The sequence below is a fragment of the Rhineura floridana genome, chromosome 16 (genome assembly GCF_030035675.1).
Source record: "Rhineura floridana isolate rRhiFlo1 chromosome 16, rRhiFlo1.hap2, whole genome shotgun sequence".
Classification (NCBI taxonomy): Eukaryota; Metazoa; Chordata; class Lepidosauria; order Squamata; family Rhineuridae; genus Rhineura; species Rhineura floridana.
In genome coordinates, this window is record NC_084495.1 from 4,704,671 (window position 1) to 4,729,696 (window position 25,026).

At 48.9% G+C, this 25,026-nt stretch overlaps 1 protein-coding gene across 1 annotated transcript in view; it reads left to right on the forward strand.

The window, feature by feature from the left end:
- Positions 1–4,021: 4,021 nt before the first annotated feature.
- NALF2 (NALCN channel auxiliary factor 2) overlaps positions 4,022–25,026 on the forward strand; it is a 108,856-nt gene continuing 87,851 nt past the window's right edge. The window contains exon 1 of the mRNA XM_061598895.1: positions 4,022–5,402. Within this exon, the coding sequence (XP_061454879.1) occupies positions 4,674–5,402 (729 nt within the window). The 5' untranslated portion in view covers positions 4,022–4,673. The remainder of the gene's footprint in view (positions 5,403–25,026) is intronic.

Sequence of the window (25,026 nt, forward strand, 5' to 3'; positions counted from 1 at the left end):
CCAGCCCCTTCCTTGTCCACAACTGCCAGTTGCCAGGGGGGCAACTGGGCTCCTTGGCTCTATGCAGCTTGCCCACGGCTGCACAGGTGGCAGGACACGTAACCCCTGAGCCACTCACTGTGGGGGTGATCCTTAGCTGGCCCTTGACACCCAGGACACATGAGCAGGGATTTGAACTCACAGACTCTGGACTCCCAGCCAGGCTCTCCTCCCGACTGTGCTATACCCATTGTACCAGTGAGTAAATATAAATTCAGTTTTATATAATTGAAAAGGAAGTGTCATTCACCCTAACTGGAGTCGCAAATGTGTCCAAGGATAAGTACTGAAGATCAGCTACAACCGAAAGATATGACAGACACCTCCCAAAGCAGCGTCTCTGAAGATGAATGGATGGAGGAATTGGAGAAACCATACACCCATGGCCTTTGTGTTATGTCCATCCTACTGAAAGAAGCAATGATGTCATCATGATTGATTGAGTTAGGTTGTCTGCATGAATTCCAGCCTCTCAGTGAGCAAGAACAGGGGGGTTATGGGCCATATCCTATATTGGCTTTTATCTGCTTCATATTGCTGTTATTGCTCACATAGGAGCCTGTCATTTCTGTTGTATTCTTTTGTTTCATAGAGCAGTCTCTCTCTCTCCCCCCCCCCATTTCTGGGCAGGTGCTCACACATTGTTCTTTAAACATATAACGCACAGTCCAGGCAGCAGACAGAATTCCTTATAAGACAGGTGATTGTTGTGACGTTTGGGGGTTTCAGGATAGTGGATTCAGGATGGTGGATTCAGGTATCTGAGAACACCACATTGAGCAACCAGGTTGAGAAACTAGAAGGAGGAACCAGATGCACTAGAATGCACACCTTCTGATAAGAAAACATATGAAAAGCCATACCACTTGGAGTACTATACCAGTGGTCTTGTAACACTGGTCGAAGCAAGAAGCCTGTACCCCATCCATCCATGTCATCTGAGGGTGAGAAGTCCTATTGTATATATTACAAGATCTGAACAGGGTGATTCATGACAGATGCTATTGGAGATCACTGATTCATAGGGTCACCATAAGTTGTAATCAACTTGAAGGCACATAACAACAACATAACAAAACCACTTTGTAACCCTGGCTCTGTAGTAAGATTTTGAGTCTGGACTTCGTCCATTCATATATTGTAACCTAAGAGATTTTGTACCTTCAGGGTTTTAAACTTTGATGTTAAATGAATGTAAACAGCAACCTACTTCATGCTGATTTTGTATCCTTATTTTTGCTTTCTGATATGATGGGTAGAGCTACTTAGAGTTCATTTAATAGCTGTGGTGTACAAGACATGAATAAATAGCACATTGTAATAATATTCCACTGTCTGGCTCCCCATTTAATTTACTGATAACTCCCAAGGTCTAAGAATCCTTGGGTGGGGTCTCCAACTATTAAATCTGCCTTTTCAGATGACTGCTATTGGAAACCTGTGAGCTTAGGTGAGCTAACATCTAACATATAAGGATTCTGAGTAAATACGGGTAAGCATGAACCCTCAATCCTGTACATTCACAAGAAGGGGGAAGGCCTTGGTGGTTTCATTGGACAATATGAAAATGCTCCACTGAGTGGTAACTTGAGGATGCGATGGAAGTAGAGAAGTGGACCTGTTCATAGAAGTGCTTGCTTGCTAACCCAGTTCCATTCAGAGACACTTTCCCCATTCATATAAAAAGTCCACCCTGAGCCTTCTTAAAGCGTCTTGAGAGGCGTGTCCAGTTGCTGCAACAACTTGAGCTTGAGTAGTCCTGCTCTGTACAGCGGTGTAGAGATGTAGAATCCTGTGTAACCTGTAAGCTGATTATTTACACAATGCTCTAAGCTGAAATTCCACATTAAACATAGCGGAGAAAAGCACATCAGTGAGTCTGAGTCTGAATCCAGTGGGGTTGGCCAGGGCATTAAGAGCCTGACACATCTCACTACTCCACATTATGACAAGGGCTTCAACAGGGTCTCTGGCTCTATCTACTGAACTCCCCTCCAGGCATTCCAGAATCCATTGGATTCCATTAGTCTCTGGGGGCAGACCATCTTAATCTGTCCACCATCCCTACAGGGGAGGATCAGAGCCACATGTCCAAACTTCACTAGGAAGTGGTCTGACCATGACAATGGAGTAATATCCACCCCCCATCTCCAGACCACCCCTTCCTCCCTCTGGTGCAAAAGCCAAGTCGAGGGTGGACTTGCCCTATTTGTTGGATCAGTGACAACTTGTCATAGAGGCCATGAAGTCCTGAGCCAGAACACTAGAGACAGCCCCACCATTGTGCGGGTAAGAGAGAGAAATCAATATGTGTCAATCTTGTGTAATCTCCACAACCAGGGCTAGCAGGAGACAGCTCATGCTCACTGAATATCCAGGGATGGGAGACAACACAGTGATTCCACTCTCTCTAATATCATGCCGTGCCTAACACAAAACCACTGCAGTATGTTTTCCATAGGGCTGCCTTTGAAGAGTGCCTGGAAACTCCAGTGGGCCCAGGCCCATGGGGGCTCTCCTACTGAAAGAGCCACACTGGCTTCGAGTGCCTTTCTGGTCCCGATCCAAAGTGACGGTGATGTCTTTTAAAGCACTTTATGGTTGGGAAGGGGCTGTCTTCTGCATGACTGTGCCCACCTTTTGAGACTGTTGTCAGAAGCTCCCCTGCATGTGCAAAAGTCCCCAGAAAAGCATCTGGCTCTGTCAGCCCCGAGGCAGCACCAGGCAGCAGAGAGACTCTTGCTTGAGAGCAGGGAAGCAGAGGAGTCAGTCATACCCGGTGCAGGGGGCTGCTCCTTTGGGGAAGATCTCCCGCTTAGGGAAGCTCCCTCCCTGCCCAGGGCAGGTTCCCGCTCCCGCAGGAGGTGCTTCCCTGCAGGGAAAGTTTAGGCATCAAGGTTTCAAGTGGACACAAACCGTTATCCGAGCGCAGAGTCCAAGGAGGCGCGGCCGGGCGCATCCGCCGCGCTGGGCTCGAGGCTCTGGCGAGGCTGGAAGGAAGCCCACGGCCTACCTGGTGAACGGGCGGGCCGGCAAGCTAGGGATGCGAGGTCTGGCCGGTCCGAAGCGAGGCCCCTCCACCGCACCGGGGCTCAGACAGGGAGGAGTAGGCAGGAAGCGACAGGTCCACCCTCTGACTGGCTGGTGCGCGGCGCTCCGGGTTCTTTGCGGCCCGGAGCAAGGGGCGACGCCGGGACCGGACGGGCGGGGGCCGCGGTGTGCACGCCTTCGGCTCAGGAGCAGCTCCGGGCAGGCGGCAGGGAGGGAGGCGAACCTCGGCGTTCAGGGAGGCGCCGAAAAGTCCCGCGCGGAGAAGGGAGCGCGCCTCTGGGGTGCTTCCTTCTGCACTGAAGCGCCCCCCCTCCCGTTCCCGCAAACGCCGGCGGAGGCATGAAGTCCAGACCTCCGGGCGGCCGGAGCCGTCTCCCACCTCCTCGCCCTTCGCCGACTCCTCCCGCCTCCGCCCCTGGCGGGGATTTCGCCGTCGCTCCCTCAGAAAAGAGGGCTCCGCTCCGGGGGGCGGGGGGGAAGGAAGGGCCCGCGATGGCGCCCCTCGCGCAGCGCAGAGGCGAGCGAGCCGTCCAGCGGCCAGAGGCGGAGGAGGCGCCGCCGCGTCCTTCGAGCCGCCCGGAGCTGTCCTTCAGCACCACGAACCCTGCCCGCCCCGACGTGCCCTCCCTGGCAGCGGAGGAGGGCAGGCCGTTTCGGGGTTTTGCGGTGGGAGGAGGCGGAGATGTTGGTCGGAGCCCAGAGCCCCTCCGAGAAGGCGGCGGGGCAGAGGAAGTCTGCCCGCGAGGACGGCGGGGCGCAGATGGAGCCCGCCGGGGCCGCGGCGGGGAGGGGGCGCCACCCGCGCGGCCTGGCCGAGGGAAGGCAGCGCCGCCGGCTGGCTAGGGCGCGGGAGGGAAGAGAAGCGCGCAGGCGCCTCCCCCTCCCCTCCCCTCCCCGATCAATTTCTCAAGGTGTTCTCGGCGCGGCTGAAGATGGCGACAGACTGAAGGCAAAAGTCAGGCGCGGCGGGTGGAGGAGATGGGCCGACAGGGCCACCGCGCCAGGATCGCGCTCCGGAGCAGCCAAGCCGTGGCGACGGCTCCCCAGAAGCAGGGCAAGAGGGAGGACGCGCGAGAGTGAGGGCGGGCCGAGGAGAGCAAGGCGGGCGGGCGACCGAGAGCGAGCGACGCCGGCCCGTCGGGGCTGACGATGGGGAGGGCCGAGCGGTGACGGACGGAGGAGGGTCGCCGCCGGGGAGAAGGCAGGAGGCCGGGCGGCGGGCTGGTGATGCCGGTGCGGCGCGGAGCGGCCTCGCCTCGCCTGGGCCGGCCATGGTGAGGGGCATCGCGGCGGCGCAGCATCATGCCCTGCCTGGCGGGAGCCCTTAGCAGCCCCGCGGCAGGAGGCTGGGGGCATCCGCGGGGGGGGCGGCGACGGCGGCGGCGGCGGCGGCGGAAGAGAGCCGGGCGCCAGGCCAGCGATGCTGCTGCTGCTGCCCATCACCGAGCCACCATGCCGGGGAGGAGGAGGAAGAGGAGGTAGGTGACATTCTTGGGGAGGGGGGGCGGAGAGGAGCCGAGCCGAGAAAAGCCGCCGCCGCCCGCCGCGCGCGCCCTGCCCCCTCCAGGCCGCCCCCGAAAAATATGACCAGCGGCGCTTGGATGTATCCACGAGAAGATGACGCCGCCGCCTTCAAAACCCGCCGCGCGCCCCCGAGCCAGCACGACAAGCCGTGCGCCGACTCCGAGCGGGCCCAGAAATGGCGACTCTCGCTGGCCTCGCTGCTCTTCTTCACCGTCCTCCTCTCCGACCATTTGTGGCTCTGCGCCGCCGGGGCCAAGCTCCGGGCCAAGGAGAGGAGCTTAGCCTGGCCGGCGCCCTGGGCGGCCGCTGCCGAGCCGCGCAACCAGAGCGAGGGCGCCGCCTCGACGGCCCACCACTGCCCGGTCAGCCCGCGGCGCCCGGACCTGAGCTCCGCTTGCACCAAACGGCGCCTCCTGCAAGGCCCGCTGGCCGCCTTCCCCGCCGTGCCTCTCAGGCCCGCCGCCGCCGCCGCCTCCCCGCCGATGGACTTCTTGGAGAAGCACTTTCGGAACTTCAGCCTCGCCTTTTGCGATACTTACACCGCCTGGGACCTGCTGCTGGGCATGGCCGGCCCGGAAAGCCTGGACTGCAGCCTGAAGAACCTCCTGGGGGACTTCTTTGCGGCTGCGGCCGGGGCCCAGCGAGGGGAGGCCTGTAGCAGCTGCCTGGAGGCCTATCAGAGGTTGGACCAACATGCTCAGGAAAAATACGAGGAATTCGATTTCTTGCTGGAGAAATACTTGCAAGCAGAAGACTATTCCGTGCGCTCCTGCCTGAGAGACTGCAAGGTAGGAGGAGGGGGGAGGGAGGGAAGAAGGGGGCGCAGGGTCAGCGGCAGGCAGCCAGAACCCGTTTCTCCTCTTCCCTGCCTCTCAGGCCTCTCCTGCCTGCTTGGAATAATCCCCATTCTGGAAGCTGAACGTGCCCCCTTTCTACCCTTTGCCTGGGGTGGCCAGCAGACCCTTTTTGGACTTGCCTGGGAGCACCCCCAGGCATTGCTGGTTGCCCACACCTGCACACTTTTCTCCTTTGGAGGACCATCTTGGCCTTGTCTTGAATGGGAAGACAAGGACCGCCAGCTTGCCTCTTTCCCCTTCCTCGTGGCTTTGGGGCTGGGGGTCTTGCAAAGGCTGGAGGCTCAGTCTAAGGTGTAGTTTGAAGACAAGCAGAAGCCCAACAGGGACACTGGGGGGGGGAAAGACCAGGGCACCATCAGCCAATTGTGAGCTCACCCCAGGCCTCTGTTGCGCAGTGAATTTGGAACCCTCCTTCCCAAAAAGGCAGTCCAGAGAGAGCGTAGGCTGGGGGCGGGGAAGGAACTCACCATAGGCCAAGAGGAGAGAACCTCTAGGCCTGGGAAGGCGCCTCCCGGACTGGGTCTACCTTGCAATCTGGTGTTGGAGGCCTGGCCTGGCTCAGAGTCTTCTTGAGGCCACCTCCTGTTGCTTCCTGTTCTGTGCGATGAGCCTTTGTCAATTGTATGCCACTTCCCCTTTGGGCTCCCCCCTCCCGCAAGAATTCTGGTAATGTCATTTTGGCTGTTAGCGGCCTAGGCTGGGGCATGGATGGACCTTTCAGGAATATGTAGAGAGAAGCAATTGGAACAAGCGTTACAGACTTATATAATTATTCTATGACAGGGTCAGGAAATCTGTGGCCCTCCAACTCCCATCACCCACAGCCAGTGTGGTCAGCAGTCAGGGATGATGGGAGATGTAGTCCAGTAGCGTCTGGAAGGCTCCATCCCTGCTCTTTGGCAATGGTCTTGCCTGAGCTTGGTATGTTTCAACTGTGAAGAAGTTCCAAGGAGCCCAAAGTCTGTCTGCAGAGTGAAAATTGTCTCTGAGGGGTCCTGCCTTTGTGCATCAGCGTAACATCTCCAACTAAGAATCAGGTATCTCCAGGGCCACACTCTCTCAGAAGCCAGTGGCGCGGGCATCATCTGCCCGTTCCACAGAGTTTCCAGATGTAGACATTACTGCTGTTGTGTGGGAAAGCTGAAACCACACTGCTGGTATAGTTGCGGTGTAGGCCTCCAAGTAATGCCTGAACCATTCCTGTGTTATAAAGATATGTTGCTGTGGTCATTTTTGACATGTTTCTTTCTGCATAACTTTTTTTGAAAAAGCCGAACTGGGAAATCCATACAGCAACATTTTAGTATACCTTTATTAAAATGTTACTTTGGGACATTTCAGCTAGTTCTAACAAAGGTGTTAGGCTACTGTTGTTGTTTAAATTTACCCTCTTCTGATGGATTGACATGGGTGCCTGCATCTTTTGTTTGCTTCTAAGTTTGAAAATAGCTCTGAGAATTAACTTGAGTTTTGAATGACTTTCTCCCTTTGAGGAGATCTCCCCTCATATTCTTAGCTGGGCTGCTGCTGCTGCTGGAAATCACATTTGTAGTTGGTGGCCCCACATTTGGGTGTTCACTCTTCAAAGGGATGGGGGGGGATCTTGGGTGCCTGGGGTTTTTTCATGCCTGGTTCCAGACCCTGGATAACTGCAGAGGAAAAGCAGGCTGGCATGAGAGTGCCGTTAGTGAAGATTTCTCACCGTCAGTGGACACATGAGACTGGCAAGTTTCAATTCTGCACAGGCAGGAGGGAAATAACTTCAACTTCACTGAGTTTTCTTTATCTTGGGTTAGGAATATGCGATGCCTGTGGTTAGTTCTCACATATGCTTGCTTGCAAAGGTGTTGCTCCTTGTCAGTGGCAATTGTATCCCTCTCTCCCCCTCCACCCTCTTGAGGAGGTCCTACGGAGTCATTCTGTCTTTGGCTTTTATCCAGCAGTAAAGTCTGCCACTAGATTAGTAAGACTGCTCAGTAGCTTGCTTGTTTAATTTAGATCCTTCCTTTTTTTCCAAGGAGCTCAGAGCAGTATACATGTTTCTGCTTATTTTATCCTCATAACAGCACTGTGAGGTAGCCAAATTGACTAGCCAAAGTGCACCTGAGGAGCTGAGTGGGGATTTGAACTTGACTCCAGCCACAACACTGGCCTGATCAGTCTGGCTTATAAGTACTGTGTGGCAACTATTCATGGGTTCCAAAGTGTTCTCTTGTTAATGGGGTCTTTGGGGCATGTTTGCACTGCAGAATCTGACTGGTTTATTAGGACGTAATTGCATATATCCAGGGAATTGTAGTACTAGGGAAAGGACTAAGGATCTCTAGGAGAAAATTCTCACCAACTGACTAAACTACAGTTCCCAGGGTTCTTGGGGAGAGAGGCGTAGCAGTTACACTGGTATAAAAGCAACCTGTCAACACCTTTAAATGTTTCAAGGTGTTATGGGTCTCTGCTTGTGTTTTTACACACACATAGAAGACCAAATGTTCAGATCTATACATACCTCCAGTGAGCACCTAGCTTTGAGTGAGTGGCTTACCTAGATGGTATGATATGAGAAAGGCCACTGGACTTGAGCGCTGCATATGGCCACCGTATCCGTGTTGGGAAATAGTCACTCTCCCTTCTGTCAAAGATCTGTAGGAAGCAAATGTAACCAAAGCACAATGACTGAGATCCCCAAAGAAACAGTGTTCCCTCCTCTTCTTGTGGCCTCCCACCTGGTTGGTTGGTTTTCTGAAAGGGGAAGAACCCCAGTCAATCATTTTCTTTTCCTAACCAGTTTTGGGCTTGAATAAAGTGTCTGGAACCCATGGCCTGGGAAGGATCGATTCGGCAGTGGGGGGAGAAGCTGCGTTGTGGTTGATTTTCTCTCTTCTTGCCTCCTTGATTTTCCAAATCGATAGAGCTATAGAAACAGCCTGCTGAGCTCGTTGTGCTTTGTGTCCTACACTTTCGGGGGTGCTCCTAGTGTGTATTTTGTGGAGTTTCCTTCCTTGGCGGTGCATGCTTACACTGCAAGTCAGAACCCCTGGACTCAGTGCTGCTTACTTCCAAGTAAATATGACTAGGGCGTGATGTTGAGGTGGTCTAGGGTAAGAACGGTTTGAGCAGCCCCTCATGTAATGAAAGACCAGAACGTGGCTGCAATTACAAACATGTGCAGAGTGCTGTTCCTCTCTCGGCCTGTCACCACACACTTAGGATTAAGTGTTGGGGCATCTTGAGCAGATGGCAAGAATTCCCAGGCAAGCTAGAAGGGAAGCAGAGTGGATGCCTCTTCAATGCTCAGCCTGGTGATGTGTGCGAATCCAGATTGCCAGAAAGGGAGTTGCTGCCTACCCAACACCATCACCCACCAGCATTTTGGCACAGGGATAAACCTGCTCCAGCTCTGTGCCTGCAGGTGCAGATCCTGTGGCGATGGATCTGCATAGAATGGAGGTGTCAGCTCATCTGGTCCCTGGAAGACAGATGTGCAATAGTTAAACAGCTGTTCTTTTACAAGGGTGAAGCAAACTGGGGCATTACAACTCTTCAGGGCCCATTTGTGGAATTAGTAAGCTGGCCAGAGATATAAGTATTGTGGAGGAATAGTCACACGTGGCCTGAAGCAAAATGGGGGGGGGGACTGTCCCCTTCCAGCAGTTCTCTCTAAATGGCACCTTAGCTCTGTTTGTGTGTGTGTATATATGTACGTTCCCAACACTTGCAGTGAAGTGAAAGTCATAAATTACCCAGTTTTTACAATGACAATTACTAATTCACTAATAATAGGCAAAAAAAGGCTTGGGGTTTAATAACGTACCTATAGCCAACAAATATTTCTATCAAACTTTAAAAAACAGAGAAATTGGGCAGCTATAGAGAATGCACCAGTGGAGCAGGAGACCTAACCTCCTCTCTGAGATATTGTACTGCCCTACAAATTTGTCAAAATGCAAACACAATTTGGGTTGGTCTTTCACAGTCCAATCCACTTCCTGTGTAGCTTGGAAGAATTTGGTAACATGTGCCTCTGAGCATGTTAGGGGGAGGGGAGGAGATTGGGTGGGTGGGCACTGGGCAGAGAGGAAGCCCCTTTCCTTTCCAAAAGGAAAACATTGTTAATAGTATCATTGCTTTTTATTCTACAGCAGGCACATGTAAGTCTCCCACCTAAATTTAAACCAAAACTGTCTCTGGCCACATCCAAACTAGACCTTTATTTCACTTTAGACAATCATAGCTTCTCCCAAAGAATCCTAGGAAGTATAGTTAGTGAAGGGTGCTGAGAGTTGCTAGGAGATGCCCTGTTCCCATCACAGAGCTTCAGTCAGAGCAGCTGACTGTTCAACCACTCTGGCCACTGGAGCTCTGTCAGGGGAATAGGAGTCTCCTCTCAGCCCCCTTCACAAACTACACTTCCCAGGATTCTTTGGGGGAAGCCATGATGGTCTAAAGTAAAATAAATGTTTGGTGTGGGCGTGGCCCATTGATTAGCCAAGCCGAGCAGCTGTGAGTCTGGCCTTAATTGGTTCTTACTGAGCATGCCCAGGCTTACCATTGACTTCAATGCTAAATTTCTTAAATTAATTAAAAATCAGCCAGGCATTTTTTTAACTTTTAAACTGCAGAAGATGAAGGACAGAGTATGGGGCAAGGTCAGTAATAGGATTACATGTACTCTGTGAACATGGCTGATTTTTAATTAATTTCAACAAATTATGAGACCACTGACAAAAAAGTCCACCAGGGGTCTGGATTTCCCCCCCTCTTGTTTTTGACTTTGAACTCTCGATTCTCTCTGACTGTTTTATGTATCACCATGAAAATTTAGAGGGTTGTTAAGCAAGTGTTTCTGAGTTCAGGACTGTAAGTTTAGTAAGGTTTTGTTTTGAAATGAGCTTATGAGAAGTATCAGAATGGCATGGGGGTATTTTCAATTTAACATTTGTGGAATATGAAAAATCCATGCTGACTATAGTATACAGCCACTCTCGTGGCTGGATAATATTCGTTTGCTCTTTTGTCCTGCTTTTGTGCCTAGGATTCAAAGAAATGCAGTCAGACCGTGCTATTCTATTGGTTTCAAAATATTTTCAAACTGTTAGCATTTGGGACATACCTCCCACTTGTTCTGCAGGACTCTTTGTCTGCCCAGCCAGATCCCTCTTGCCATCAAGTGACACTCTTTGGTGGTGTCAGATTATTAACAAAAGGTTTATTTCCACCTTTGTCTGGTACGGGAAGGCGCTATACATGCATGGAAGAAAAGGCCAACCCAGGAAACCACACTCCCTCCACCACATCTTGTGCACACTCTTCTGACCCCATTATGTGCTCACGTTGCACAACATTGGCTGTGGCTCACAGGGGCAGAAGAAGACCCAGAGTTGGCCTTCTTTCTCGGGCTTCCCTGAGAAGCAGTAGCAGGCGCTTAGGATTTTGACAGATGAGCAGGACAAGCCACATGTCAATCATGTGGCATCATAAGGACATCATGTGACTGATAGGTGAACGACCCCACCTACCTGTGAAAGTTGGTTCACCACCCCTGCAATAGAGAAACATAAGCAGTCTCGTCCCTTAGGATCACTATTGAGATCCTGTGGTTTTAATACCTCTTCATAAATGACCTGAAGTTAGGGGGTGAACTGTGAGGTAGTCAAGTTTGCTGAAGACATCAAATTGTTGTTTTTAATAACACCCAATTGATACAGATGGTTAAAACAAAAATGTATTGTGAGGAGCTCCAAAAGTATCACTCCAGACTGCATGGAAGGGCATTAAAATGGCAAACACTGCTCAGTGGAAGCAAGTGTGAAGTGATACACAACAGGGCAACAACACATAGATGCTGATGGGGTCTGAGGTGGCAGTGGGTGACTGACCAGGAAAGAAATCATGGGTTCTGGTGATGGAAATGCCAGCCCAAAATTCCATGTTGGGAATAATTAGGAAAGGAATCAAACATAAACCCCCAAGTTATGCCTTTCATAGAATAATAGGATCATAGAGTTGGAAGGGGCCTGTAAGGCCATCGAGTCCAACCCCCCTGCTCAATTCAGGAATCCAAATTAAAGCATATGTTGGTTGGGACTGCACTTGGAATACTGTGCACAGTTCTGGTCACCACAGCTCAAAAAGGATAGTGTAGAGTTGGAAAAAGTTTCAGAAAGGGGCAACCAAGATGATCAAGTGGCTGGAGCAAGTCTTGAATGATGAAAGGTTTGTCTAGGGTGTTTTAGCTTACGAAAACTGTGGGGACATGGTAAAGATTCAAAAAATTGTGTATGGTGTGGAGAAAGTTTTTCTCCCTTTTTCCTAACACAAGTACATGATGGGGTCATCCAGTGAGGATGAATAGTTGGAGATTTAGGAGAGAATTCTTCTTCACATGGTGCGTGTGAAATTTGCTCACACAAGATGTAGTGATGGCCACCAACTTGCATGGCTTCAGATGCTTCTCGGAGGCACTTGCCTGGCCACTGTGGAGACAGGATGCTGGACTAGATAGGCCGTTAGTCTGATCCAGCAGCCAGGCTCTTCTTAGGTTGTTATGTTCTTATGTTTAAGGATAACCTACAGAATCATATCATGGGAAAACTTTCTCAACCATTATATATGCTCTCTGGACCATCCCAAAGGAGGGAACGCTGGTTTGCAACGGCACAGCGATCCACTAAGGGGGCACTTGTGCTGCAGGCGTGAGCGTTGAGCTTCCAAGACACAAGAACGTCAGGAGAGCCTGCTGATTCAGGCATCTAGTCCAGGATCCTGTTCTCACAGTGGCCAACCAGATGCCCATGGGAAGCCCGCAAGCTGAACCCGAGCGCAATGCTCCGCTCTCCCCTCCTGCTGTTTCCAGCAACTGGTACTGAGAAGCATTATTACAGCTGTATAGGATACGGAGGCGGGTCTCCGGACTAATTTTGCTAGGGTGGGTGGCCTGTTGACTAGGAGAGGGATAGAGGCATGTGCAAGCCGGGGAGGGAGGTGGGGGGCCAAGTTGTAGAAAGTTTGGGCGGCAGGCGCTGGAAGGGTGCTGTTGGCAGACCATGCCGGAATAGGGGAACACGGGATAGATGCATTATATCCATCCCATGTTCTGGGTCTGCTCAGAACCAGACGGTAACTGGGGGACGCAAGGTTCCTACCGACCTTCGACTGCTGTTATGTAATGCCAGGTCTGTAACGCAGAAGACCTCACTCATCCATGACATGATCTTGGATGGGCGGGCAGACCTGGCATGCATTACGGAGACTTGGTTGGACGAAGCCTCTGCTCCCATTCTTGAGGCCATGTGTCCACCAGGTTTCCGTTATGCACAGCAGCCGAGGGTAGGAAGGCGGGGAGGGGGCGTGGCAGTCATCTATCGAGAGTCCTTAGTTTTCGCCAGACCTCCTGTTCATAGGACTCAATTCGTTGATTGTATGTACTGGAGGTTGGGCCCGAAGGGCAGTTTGGGGATCCTGCTGGTGTACCGCCCACCCCGCTGCACAGCAGACTCCCTGGCCGAGGTGCTGGAGGTGGTCTCGGCTGTACGGGCATTGTCCCCAGAGCTGTTAGTTCTGGGTGACTTTAACGTGCATGCTGAGGCTGCTCTCACTGGAGCCCCTCGGGATTTCCTGGAAACCATGGCTTCCTGGGAACTGCACCTTAGTAATACTGAGCCCACCCATGTAGCCGGTCATGCTCTCGACCTTGTGTTTGTCCTGGGAGAGGAGGAAAGTGCTCTGAAGTTGGGAGTGGTTCTTTCCACTCCTGTGTCATGGTCAGATCACCATCTGGTAAACATGGATCTCTCGATGCCACACCCTCTCCACAGGGGTGGTGGACCTATTAGAATGGTCCGCCCCAGGCGCCTGATGGATCCTGATGGATTCCTGACTGCGCTAGGGGAGCTGGAACCTGCTGAAGGTTGCCCGGTTGAAACCCTGGTGATGGAGGGGAATGGAAAGATCACCGGGGCGTTAGACCGGGTGGCTCCGAAACGTCCTCTCCCCCTGAATAGAACTCAGCTGGCACCATGGTATACACCGCAGTTGCATAGTCTGAGACAGGAGGTGAGACGACTAGAACGCCAGTGGCGGAAATCCCGTTCTGAAGATGTCCGGACACAGGTTAGAGCAGCAGTAGCTGCCTACCAGGTGGCAATAAAGGCAGGAAAGAAGGCTTTCTTTACTGCCTCTATTGCGTCCGCGGAGTGCTGTCCCAGGAGGCTGTTCCAGGTGGTCCGAAGCCTGGTCGATCCAGTTGCTCAGGAACCCTTGGAACAGTCAAAGGCCTCCTGTGACATATTAGCAAAGCACTTCGCTGATAAAATTGAACACTTACGGAGCTCGATTCCGTGCGCCGTGGATACAGTGGATGAACCAGAGTTGGCCAGTTGCATGCCGGTAGGTTGGGATCGGTTTCAGCTTCTCCCTTCTGAGGATGTGGACAAGGTGCTTACAACTGTGAAGCCTACCACTTGTCTAACTGATCCTTGCCCATCGTGGCTCCTTATGAGCTGCAGAGAGAAATTGGGCGAGGGGATCAAAGCGGTGGTAAACGCATCCTTGAAAGAGGGTGTGATGCCATCAGCCTTCAAGGAGGCAATTGTAAAGCCCATCTTGAAGAAGCCCTCCTTGGATCCCCAAGTTTTTAATAACTTCCGCCCAATTTCGAATCTACCATTTTTGGGCAAGGTCATTGAGCGAGTGGTGGCCAACCAGCTGTCAGCACACTTGGATGAAACGGATTACTTGGATCCATACCAATCGGGTTTCAGGACTGGTCACGGAACTGAAACAGCCTTGGTCGCTCTGGTAGACCAGGAGGGCATTAGATAGGGGAGAATTCTCCTTTCTTGTCCTCCTCGATCTCTCAGCGGCTTTTGATACTGTCGACCACAGTATCCTTTTACATCGCCTGGAGGGATTGGGAATTGGAGGTACTGTATTGCAGAGGTTCCATTCCTTCCTCTCCGATAGGTTTCAACAGGTAGCATTGGGGGAGGAGGTTTCAGACCCTTGGCCTCTTAATTGTGGTGTGCCACAGGGTTCTATCCTCTCTCCCATGCTATTTAACATTTATATGAAGCCGCTGGGGACAATCATTAGGAGGTTTGGGCTGCAGTGTCACCAATATGCAGATGACACTCAGCTCTACCTCTCGTTTAAATCTTCACCAGAGTCGGCTGTGGAGACCTTGTCCAAGTGCCTGGAATCCGTGAGTGGGTGGATGGGAAGGAACAAGCTGAAGCTGAACCCTGATAAGACCAAGGTGCTGCTTGTGGGGGACAAAAGAAGGCTGGGAGAAGTTGACTTGAAGTTCAGTGGGGTGAGTTTACCCCTGAAGGACCAGGTCCGCAGCCTTGGGGTTGTACTTGATTCCAGGCTGTCCATGGAGGCTCAGATTTCGGCAGTGAGCCGGGCAGCCTGGTATCAACTACACCTCATACGAAGGCTGCAACCCTACCTTCCTGTTCATCAGCTCCCACTAGTAGTACACGCCCTGGTCACCTCTCGTTTGGATTACTGTAATGCGCTCTACGTGGGGTTACCCTTGAAAACGGTCCAGAAACTACAACTTATACAAAATGCGGCGGCTCGACTACTCACGAATAGTCGCCGCCGGGATCACATCACACCAGTGTTGTTCGATCTACACTGGCTTCCAGTTGTTTTCCGGGCCCGATTCAAGGTGTTGGTATTAACCTTTAAATCCCTATACGGTCTCGGCCCAGTTTATCTTACGGAGCGCCTTCAACGCCACCAATTATGCCGCCCGACAAGATCAGCCACACAGGGCCTTCTCTCAATCCCGCCGACAAAAACAGCCAGATTGGCGGGTACTAGAGAGAGGGCCTACTCAGTGGCGGCCCCCATCCTCTGGAACTCCCTCCCACAAGATCTCCGGCACGCCTCTTCCCTAAATACATTTCGTAAAGCCTTAAAGACCTGGCTCTTTCAACAGGCCTTCGGGATTTCCGGGGAGGGTTAATTACTAGATTGAATTGCCTCCTACCCTGTTTTAATATCATTGTCTGCTGCTGTATTGTTTTTCTACTGTTTTTATATTGTACCATTGTATTTTATCTTACTGTGTTTTAACTGTTGTACACAGTCGCCTAGAGTGGCCATTGGCCAGATAGGCGACACAGAAATTAAATGTTATTATTTTATTATTATTATGCCTCCACCCATGGAGGCAGCACATAGCCATCAGGGCTATCAGCCGTTCTGATAGAAACCTCCCTCTAATACTACCCGACAAAGGCTTCACTTGCATGGGGGGGCGGCTTTTTGTTGTCCCACAGATGCTGTAGGTGGGCTACTGCTCTCCCCCCAGGCTGAGACAGCTGAAGTTAGGCATTTCCTAGGGCCACCATGGGCCCACAAATGGCACACAAGGAGAGGCACAGAACACACATGGAAAGTAATGAAACAGTGGAAGCCCCCTAGACGGAACCAGATACGAGCTTCTCTGATTCTCTCAGAGGAAAAGCAGAGCGGAAGGCCAAGGGGCTGTAGTGACATCGGGTGGCTCTCAAGGTCTGAAGCAAAGCCCACTTCTCCCTATGTCGAGAAACAAGTTTCTGAGAAAAGGAAAGGGGTGTTGTTGAAAAGCTGTAGAAATTCAACAGTTAGCTGTTAGCACAGAAAACCATGGGATAAAATACACTTTGTATGAAAGCCCTAAAGGGAAAACGTGCTGCGCTGGTCTTGCACTGTGGATTTCCACGTGCATGAACAATGGAATTCACACCCACAAGAGGCTGTGATGGCCACCAACTTGGATAGGTTTAAAAAAGGATTAGACAGATTCATGGAGGATAAGGATATGGATGGCTACTAGCCATAATCCCGGCCCTCCTCTATGTGACAACCTTTCATGTACTTGAAGAGTGCTATCATATCTCCCCTCAGTCTTCTCTTCTCCAGGCTAAACATGCCCAGTTCTTTCAGTCTCTCCTCACAGGGCTTGGTTTCCAGTCCCCTGATCATCCTTGTTGCCCTCCTGTGAAACTGTTCCAGTTTATCTGCATCCTTCTTGAAGTGCGGAGACCAGAACTGGATGCAGTATTCAAGATGAGGCCTAACCAGTGCTGAATAGAGGGGAACTAATACTTCAGATGATTTGGAAACTATACTTCTGTTAATGCAGAATTATATCTGTTACTTTGTTCTTAATTCTTAATATTGTATGTTTTCTTGATTGGGTTACTAGCTTCACAGAATCACAGAAGAGTGGAGATGGAAGGGGCCTGTAAGGCCATCAAGTCCAACCCCCTGCTAAATGTAGGAATCCAACTTAAAGTAGACTCGACAGGTGGCTGTCCAGCTGTCTCTGAAATGCTTCCAGTGATGGAGAGCCCACCACCTCCCTAGATAATTGGTTCCATTGTCATATCTAGGTGTAGAACTTTACACTTATCCCTGTCAAATTTCATTCTGTTGTTTTCAGCCCAATGCTCCAGCCTATCAAGATTCCTTGCCTTTTTTTTTCTGTCTTCCAAGGTATTAGCTATTCCTCCCAATTTTGTATCATCTGCAGATTTGATAAGCATTCCCTGTACCTCCTCATCCAAGTCATTGATAAAAACGTTGAAGAGCACTGGGCCCAGGTCTGAGCCCTGCAGTACCCTGCTCGTTCCCTCCCTCCAGTTTGAAAAGGAACCATTGAGAAGCACTCTTTGAGTACGATTCTGTAGCCGTGGATCCGATAGTTGTTCCATCCAGCCCACATATAGTTAGCTTGCTAATCAGAATATCATGGGGCACTTTGTCAAAAGTTTTGCTGAAATCAACCTGTATTATGTCCACAGCATTCCCAGTCTATCAGAGAGGTTACCCGATCAAAAAATGAGATAAGATCAGTCTGGCAGGATTTGTTCCTCCTTTTTGTCCTTTTCAAACACAGGGACAACATTTGCCCTCCTCCAGTCATCCAGCACTTCCCCCCATCCTCCATTAGACACTCTTTTAGACACTGGTTCTAAGAGTTCTTCAGCCAGTTCCTTCATTACTCTAGGACAGCCTTTCCCAACCTTTGGGTCCCCAGACGTTGCTGGACTACAACTCCCATCAGCCCCAGCCAGCATGGCCAGTGGTCAGGAATTATGGGAACTGTAGTCCATCAACATCTGGGGACCCAAAGGTTGGGAAAGGCTGCTCTAGGATGGAGTTTATCAGGCCCTGCAGATTTGAACTTGTTCAAAGTAATTAGGTATTCCTTGACCATTTGTCTATCACTCTCAAGCTGCAATCCTGCCCCTTCAACTTGTACTTCACATTTCCCAGGAGGGTCATAGACCCTTTTTTGGAAGAAGACTGAGCCAAAGTAGGAACTGAGCACTACTGCCTTTTCTTTGTCACTTGTTATCATTTTGCCATCCTCATTGAGTAGCTGTACCACCATTTCTTTTCTCTGCCTTTTACTATGGATGTACCTGAAGAAAGTGTTTTTGTTGCTTTTGGCATCCCTCACTAACCTAAGCTCATTCTTAGGGTACATTTATACCTACACTCAACTTTTGCTCCCTTTAAAATCAAGAACTCAAGTATAACATAGTCACTTTCCCCCAGAGTTGGCGTAACTGCCACTTCATCCACTAAATCATCTCTGTTAGTTAGATTCAAGGACAGCTGATCCTCTAGTTCCTTCTTCCACTTTTTGTAGGAGAAAGTTATCTCCAACACAAGTCAGAAATTTCTTGGAGGGGCCATGTTTGTCAGAATTTGTCTCCCAACAGATACCGGGGTAACTGAAGTATCCCATTACTACTACATCATGCCTCCTTGAAACACTGGCAATTTGCTTTTCAAAAGTTTGATCCTCGTCTTCTCCTTGATGGAGTGGTCAGTAATAGACTCCAGTCACCATGTTCCTTTTTTCCCTTGCTCCACTTATTTTCATCTAGATACCCCTGGTGGAGCTAGAAATATATATTTTTAACATATAGCATGATTCCACCTCCCTTTCTATTCCTTCTGTTCTTTTTGAACAAGCTATATCCCCCAACTGCTGCTTCCAGTCATGGGAGTCATTCCACCAAGTTTCAGTTATCCCTATCAAGTCATATTTACCCTCTTGTATTAAGATTTCAACCTTGTCCTCTGTTTCCCATACTCTGGGTATGGGAAGACCATGTGATTTATGGTCTGGCTTCCTTCTGACATTTTTATGAAGGCTATTATTGAGCCCCATTAGAGGTGTTCTCAGTTCCTCTCGGTTCATCAGTTGTTTCCTCCAAGTTTACTTCTCCCCCTTAGGATTCAGTTTAAAGCCCTGCTGATGTAATTCTCCATGCTGTGGCCAAACACATTCTTCCTGGTCCTTGTGAGGTGCACCGTGCAACCAATCACTTGCCAGCAGTCCATCTTCCAGAAAGTGTAGCCCGTGGTCCCAGAATCCAAATCTCTCATATCAGCATCACCTTCGTAGCCAGTCATTCAACCGGAGTATTTTTCTTTCCCTCTGTACTCCTAAGTACTGGAAGGATGGATGAGAAAACTATCTGGGCCCCAAAGTCCTTGAGTTTCCTTCTCAGAGCTTCAAAGTCTGATGTGATTTCTTCATAGCTCCACTTGGCAGTATCATTTGTTCCCACATGGGTGAGAAGAAAGGGATACGTGTCAGTGGGCTTTATGAGTGATCGCAACCCTTCAGTCACATCTCCAATCCGTCCTCCAGGAAGGCAGCATACCTGGTGAACCCATGGGTCTTCTTCGCATATTTGGGTTTCAATCCCACGCAGTAGGGAGTCTCCCCCTATTACTACCCTTCTTCTATTCTTCTTGTGTGGGGAGTGGTTTATTGCCTCTGCTTGACTGAGGTTCAGCTTCTCATTTGCTATCCTGTGTGGTCTCCTATAAATCTTCCTTGGCAGGCTATCCTCCAGTCTCATCCTCAAGTACATGAAAATGGTTCCATAGTTCCACCAGTGAAGGGTGTCTTCTAGTTCTTTTGCTCCTAACTGTCATCCTTTTCCATGGAGTTTCCTCCACAGGCTGCAGGGGTGAAACTGTGCTACGACCATCAAGGGGCAAGCTTCTCCACCTGCCTTGTCCCCTCACCCCTTCTCTTAGTGACATTTTTCTTGAGACTGTCCTTTATCAGGAAGATGAGTGCTTTTGGTTTTTAGCTGCTGTTGCTTTTTAGAAATGCTAGGATTTTGTTGGCTTGAATTTTTGTAAATTGTATTTTTTTTGTATTTTGTATTTGTGTTTTCTATTTGTGTGTAAGCCCCTTGGGGGCCTTTTTGCGGCCTAGAAACATAACATAACATAACATAACACTTCATTGTTCCTCTCTTCAACACTCTTCTTTTCTGCTTCAACGTGCTGTTCTTCCACTTCCTGTATTTCTCTTTGCTGCTGTTGTTCCAGCTTTCTATCTAAGAACTCTTTGACTTCTCTTATACCCCTGAGCGTGGCCACTTGCCACTCCAGGCTTCTCAATTTTTCTTCCAGCAGTGCAACCAGCTTACACTTGTTGCACTTGTACACAATGTTGTTCTCAGGCAAGAAAACAGACATTGCAGCTTGCAAGTCACCACCACTGGAGTGTCCTTTCCGTCCATAGTTCTCTGTTACCGTTTTGTTTCTATCTTTCCAAGTGTATTGGAATGGCCTGTGCTTTGTCCTGTCCTCAGGAGAGGCCCGCTGGCATACGATGAATGCTTCTGCCAAACTCCTGTTGGCTCTCCCTGTTCGCTCACTCTCTGAGAGCTGGCTCACTTGCATCACTTGTAGACCAGCTGAGGCAGCTCTCTCTACTCGGCTCTGATCAGTTAGGAGTCAGGAAACAAAATGAACCTCCCTGTACACACAGCTGCTGATAGTTGTATTCAGCAGTTATCAGGCCACACCCCTTCAGTCAACGCTTATCAGGACACACCCCTTCCACTCAAGCTGCTATGGAGCCCTTCAGACTTTCTACCTACCCAGCTGAGGACATGGTGACTCAGAACAGGTAGCCTTCTGCGTTTACTCCAGGTCACTCCCCTCTTTGCCTTTGTCTCCTCCACCTCAGTATACCTCCACTGCCAAACTCCTGTTAGCTCTCCCTATTTGTTTGTTCTGTGAGAGCTGGCTCCCTTGTATCACTTGTAGGTCAACTGAGGCAGCTTTGTCTTCTCAGTTAGGAGGCAGGAAACAGATTGTGGAAATTTATCTTCTTTCCCCTTTGATATTTTGGTTAAATGAAAGCTTGATGATAGTAATGGCAAGTGAATTCACAACTAGATGGAAAATTGCACTGAAAGAGTACAATAGTTCCTCATCAGACTGGAGGGAAGTTTCAAGTCGGGTGCTGTAGCACTCTGTCCTGGGCCTGGTATCTGCCAACATTTTTTCACAATGACTTAGATGAAGATGTGGAGAGAATCTTTATGAAATTTGCAGATGACACAAACCTGTGCAGAATAGTCAATATCTCAGAAGGCAGGAATAAAATTGACAGTGATCTTGACAGAATGGGGAACTGGCCTGAAATGAATAAAATGACATTCTAACTGGACAAATGGGGAGGTATAGGATGAGGGAATGGGTGGCTTGGCAGTGTGCAAAAGGATCTTGGGATTGCATCAGTCACAAGCTGAACATGAGTAAGCAGTGTCACACAGCAGCAGAAAAGGCAAATGCAATCTGAGTCTGCGTTAATAGAATCATAGTTTCAGTCATGGAAAGCATTGTTATTATTATTATTATCATTTAAATTTATATCCTGCCCTTCCTCCCAAAAGGAGCCTAGGGGACCAGCTCCTGTGATAGATTAAAAGTTTATTCTCCAACTTAAGTAATAGCAATAGTTCAAGTTTATTCTGCAGAAGTTAGATTACGTCTGGAGTACTATGTTCTGGGTGCTGTAGAAGGATATAGACCAGGGGTGGGAAACCTCTTGCCTTCCAGATGTTGCTGAAGTAGAACACATACCAGCCCCTGCAGCCAGCATGGCCAATGGGCAGGAAAGATGAAGTTGTAGTTCAGCCACCTCTGGAGGACTAAAGGCTCCCCACACGTGTTACAGACAAACTGGAATAGGTTTGAGGAAAGCAGGAAAGTCAGACAGCTGTAGGAAGACAAGCCATGTGAGGAAAGGTTAATGGAACTGGGTATGATTAGCCTGGAGAACATCAAATAACTGAAAGGTCATCTCATCCCTCATATACCCAGTCAGTCACTGCGCTCTGCAGGTGAGGGCCTCCTGCAGATACGTCTTATCAGGAGGTTTGTTCCGCACAACATAGGAAATGGACCTTTAGTGTGGCGGCACTTGCCCTGTGGAACTCCCTACCCTTACATATTAGACAGGAGCTATCTCTGTTATGTTTTTGGCACCTTTTAAAGACTTTCCTCTTTCAACAAGCCTTTTAAGTTGAGACCTTATCCCAGTCTGTGTCTGTGTTGGAATTGCTTTTTAATATGCTTTTAAACCTTTAAGACGTCTTGAAAGCTTTTTAAAAAAATGCTTTTAAAGATGTTTTGTTTTAATGTATTTTAAAGTCTGTTTTTATGATGTTTTAAAGTGTTTTTAGTGCTTTTGTTTGCCGCTCTGGGCTCCTGCTGGGAGGAAGGTCGGGATATAAATCAAATAATAAATAGATAAATATACTCCCTCCCATAGTGTGTGACTGTGTGTGAGAGAGAGATTGTGCGTGGGACAAACCCTGTCCACATTTGGGTGTGGCCTGCTCCTTCCTGGAATATGGCACCCAACAGCTTTCCAGCAGGATTATTTGGCTCTTGGCCTAAAAAAGGTCTCTATGCCTGGAGTTGACAGTACTGAACTAGATGGGCAATATTCTGCCTCAATATTTCTAGGTTTCTAGAACATACTTTTCAAATTAAAAAAATCACTGAGGAACATCTGGCTCAACCCCGGTTCGGAAACCTATCTCTGACATAGTGGTGGGGGAATACTTTTTAGAACTGTTAAATGATATTGTGGATGCTACCATTGTGAATTATTCGCAAACATGCTTATCGCCTCTATTGAAAGAGCCCAGTCTTCAGTTCTGCAATCTATTCTAGGTGCCCCCAAATGTGTAGCTGGCTCTGTTCTCAATATTGGAGGTGGGCCTATGCACACTAACAAGCCTGGCTTGGAGCCAGGTTCTGGGTTACTGGATCCGACTGCTATACATGAAAGCTGCGGATTCTTATGTTCATCTGACGCAGAAGGACTCAACATCTCTCTATGGAAAAAAGCTCTGTCACAAAAGATCTCTTCACTTGGCCTTTCTACTGCAGAGCTGTGTAGGCTTTAACAGCTTGCACGCTAACTTTTTGGTCAAGCTGAGAATTCTGGATATTGACAAGGTATGATAGCCCTGTCAAACTGCTCCTGCTTCCCTATAACTCTAGGACTAAATGTTCCCCTAGCAAACAATGTGCCCTTTATTTCGGCAAACTATCTGTGCCAAAGAATAGGAGAGCTTTTTTTTTTGGCTAGGGTTAATGCCATGCCCTCTCTGATGATGGAAAGACGCTTGCAAGGCACACCTCATGATCAGAGACTGTGTCCATGTGGTTCTGGTGCTGTGGAGTACAGCACACATGCTTTTCTATTGTAGTTTTTATAAGGGTGCGAGGGACAGGCTGCTGCATCCCATTTTGGAACAGTTTCCTAATTGAGCTGTTCTGAAAGTATGTTTAAACTGTAATAGTCCCTATGCCATTTTAAATTATGCCAAATTTTTAAGCATTGTTATTGACACTAAGGCTAAAATGCTTGCCGATTAGCAGTTTATAGAGTAACTGGTTTTGTAACATCTGTTCAATTATTTGTAATGGTCTCTAGATCAATAAACAATAAGCACCCAGGTAATAGTGAGAAATTGGATTGCTGGAGTTGCATACATGAAATCTGCATTAATGGATGCATTAGTCTTGGAGTATAATAATTTGTGTGAAATATGTCTCTTCACTGGACTAATTTGGTACATGCCATTTTTCTTTCTGTCCCGTTTCTTTCAACGAGTTATGTGTTTTGTAAACATATATTTCAGTTTTATATTACACATACCAAGAAAGTTTTCTTACTAATAAAAGGCGCAGCTGTATGCAGAGAGAGGGCCTACATATTGCAAAGACTTGTTGGAACTGGATGTCTGTGCCTCTGCAATCTCTGCCCAGGGAGTCCATGCTGTGCCTCTCCGGAGATCTCCATCAGTGAGGTCTTGCAACCTCAGACATGGCGAGCGTTTCTGGATTCATTTGATAGATACATTTCTATCCTGCTCTTCAGTCTCAAAGAGTTCCCAGAGTGCCTAGCAATGAAGATCATTTAGGATGCAATCCTATGGCACCCCGGAGAGTGTATATATCAGACACAGCTCTGACATCAGAGGGGGCGGGGCAGAACCACCCTTTCAGCTGCCGCAGCAGCATTCCATCCTGTGGCCTGACTAACTTCAGAGTTTCTCCCAAGTTCAGCGGGTGTGTTAGGCATCTCTTCACAGTTTGGAAGGCATGTTCCTGATCTGGGGAGCTCCTCTCCAGTTTAGGAGTGTCTCTCCTGGTTTGGGGCAGGTGAGAGGGTACTAGGACAGCACTGGATCCTTTGCTCCAAGCTGTTTGCCTGTCCTCTCCTGGAATGCCCACCAACTTTCCCTGACATTGGTAGGGCCAAAAAGGGGTGGTTTGGGGCAGTTTGGAGGTGTGCGCCAAGTGAGCACTAGGAAACTAGGATTGTGCAAGTCCCCCCAATCTGATTCGGGATCCAATTTGGCAGTCCTGATCTGGCTCCAATTCAGTTTGGATTGATCCGGACCCAGATCTGCATCTGGCAATCTGAATCTTGCACACCCTTAACTTTAAAAAAAAATTCATTAAAAAATGTAAATGTACTGCCTTCAAGTCTATTCTGATTTATGGCAACCTTATGAATAGGGTTTTCATGAGGCTGAGAGGCAGTGACTGGCCCAACGTCACCCAGTGAGCTTCATGGCTATGTGGGGGATTTGAACCCAAATTTCAGACAGATAGCTGCAAGAGCTAGTCAGCCGCCATTAAAGCTTGCTTTTTTTAAAAAAAAAAAGTTAAATACTGTCATGCAATGATATATGTAATATTACACTGTATGAGTGCTGCTTGTATGCTGACTGTGTACAATGGACTCAGAAAGACTTACACACACACACACACGACAAACTACCAATAAAGACAGACACAAAACAGTGCACAGCTGTCCAGAGCTTGGAAAAGTTACTTTTTTGAACTACAACTCCCATCAGCCCTAGGCAACATGGACACTGGATTAGGCTGATGGGAGCTGTAGTTCAAAAAAGTAACTTTTCCAAGCTCTGGTAACTACAATGCAAAGTTAACCCAAATGTCAAAGTAGCAAAAACATTTTGGACAATGTCTAAATAATGTCTAAAGCGCAAACAGCAAACTTTTTTCTTTACTATCAGGATGGGACTGGGATTGATGGGAAAGGGTGGAAGACAAACAGGTTTATTATCATCATCATCGTTATGAGCATTAGCATTTATTCTCTATCCTTCACCCAGGGTGGGTTACAACAACCTTAAAATACAGTGTTAAAAACCATGAAAAACAACCAGAATCACAAAAT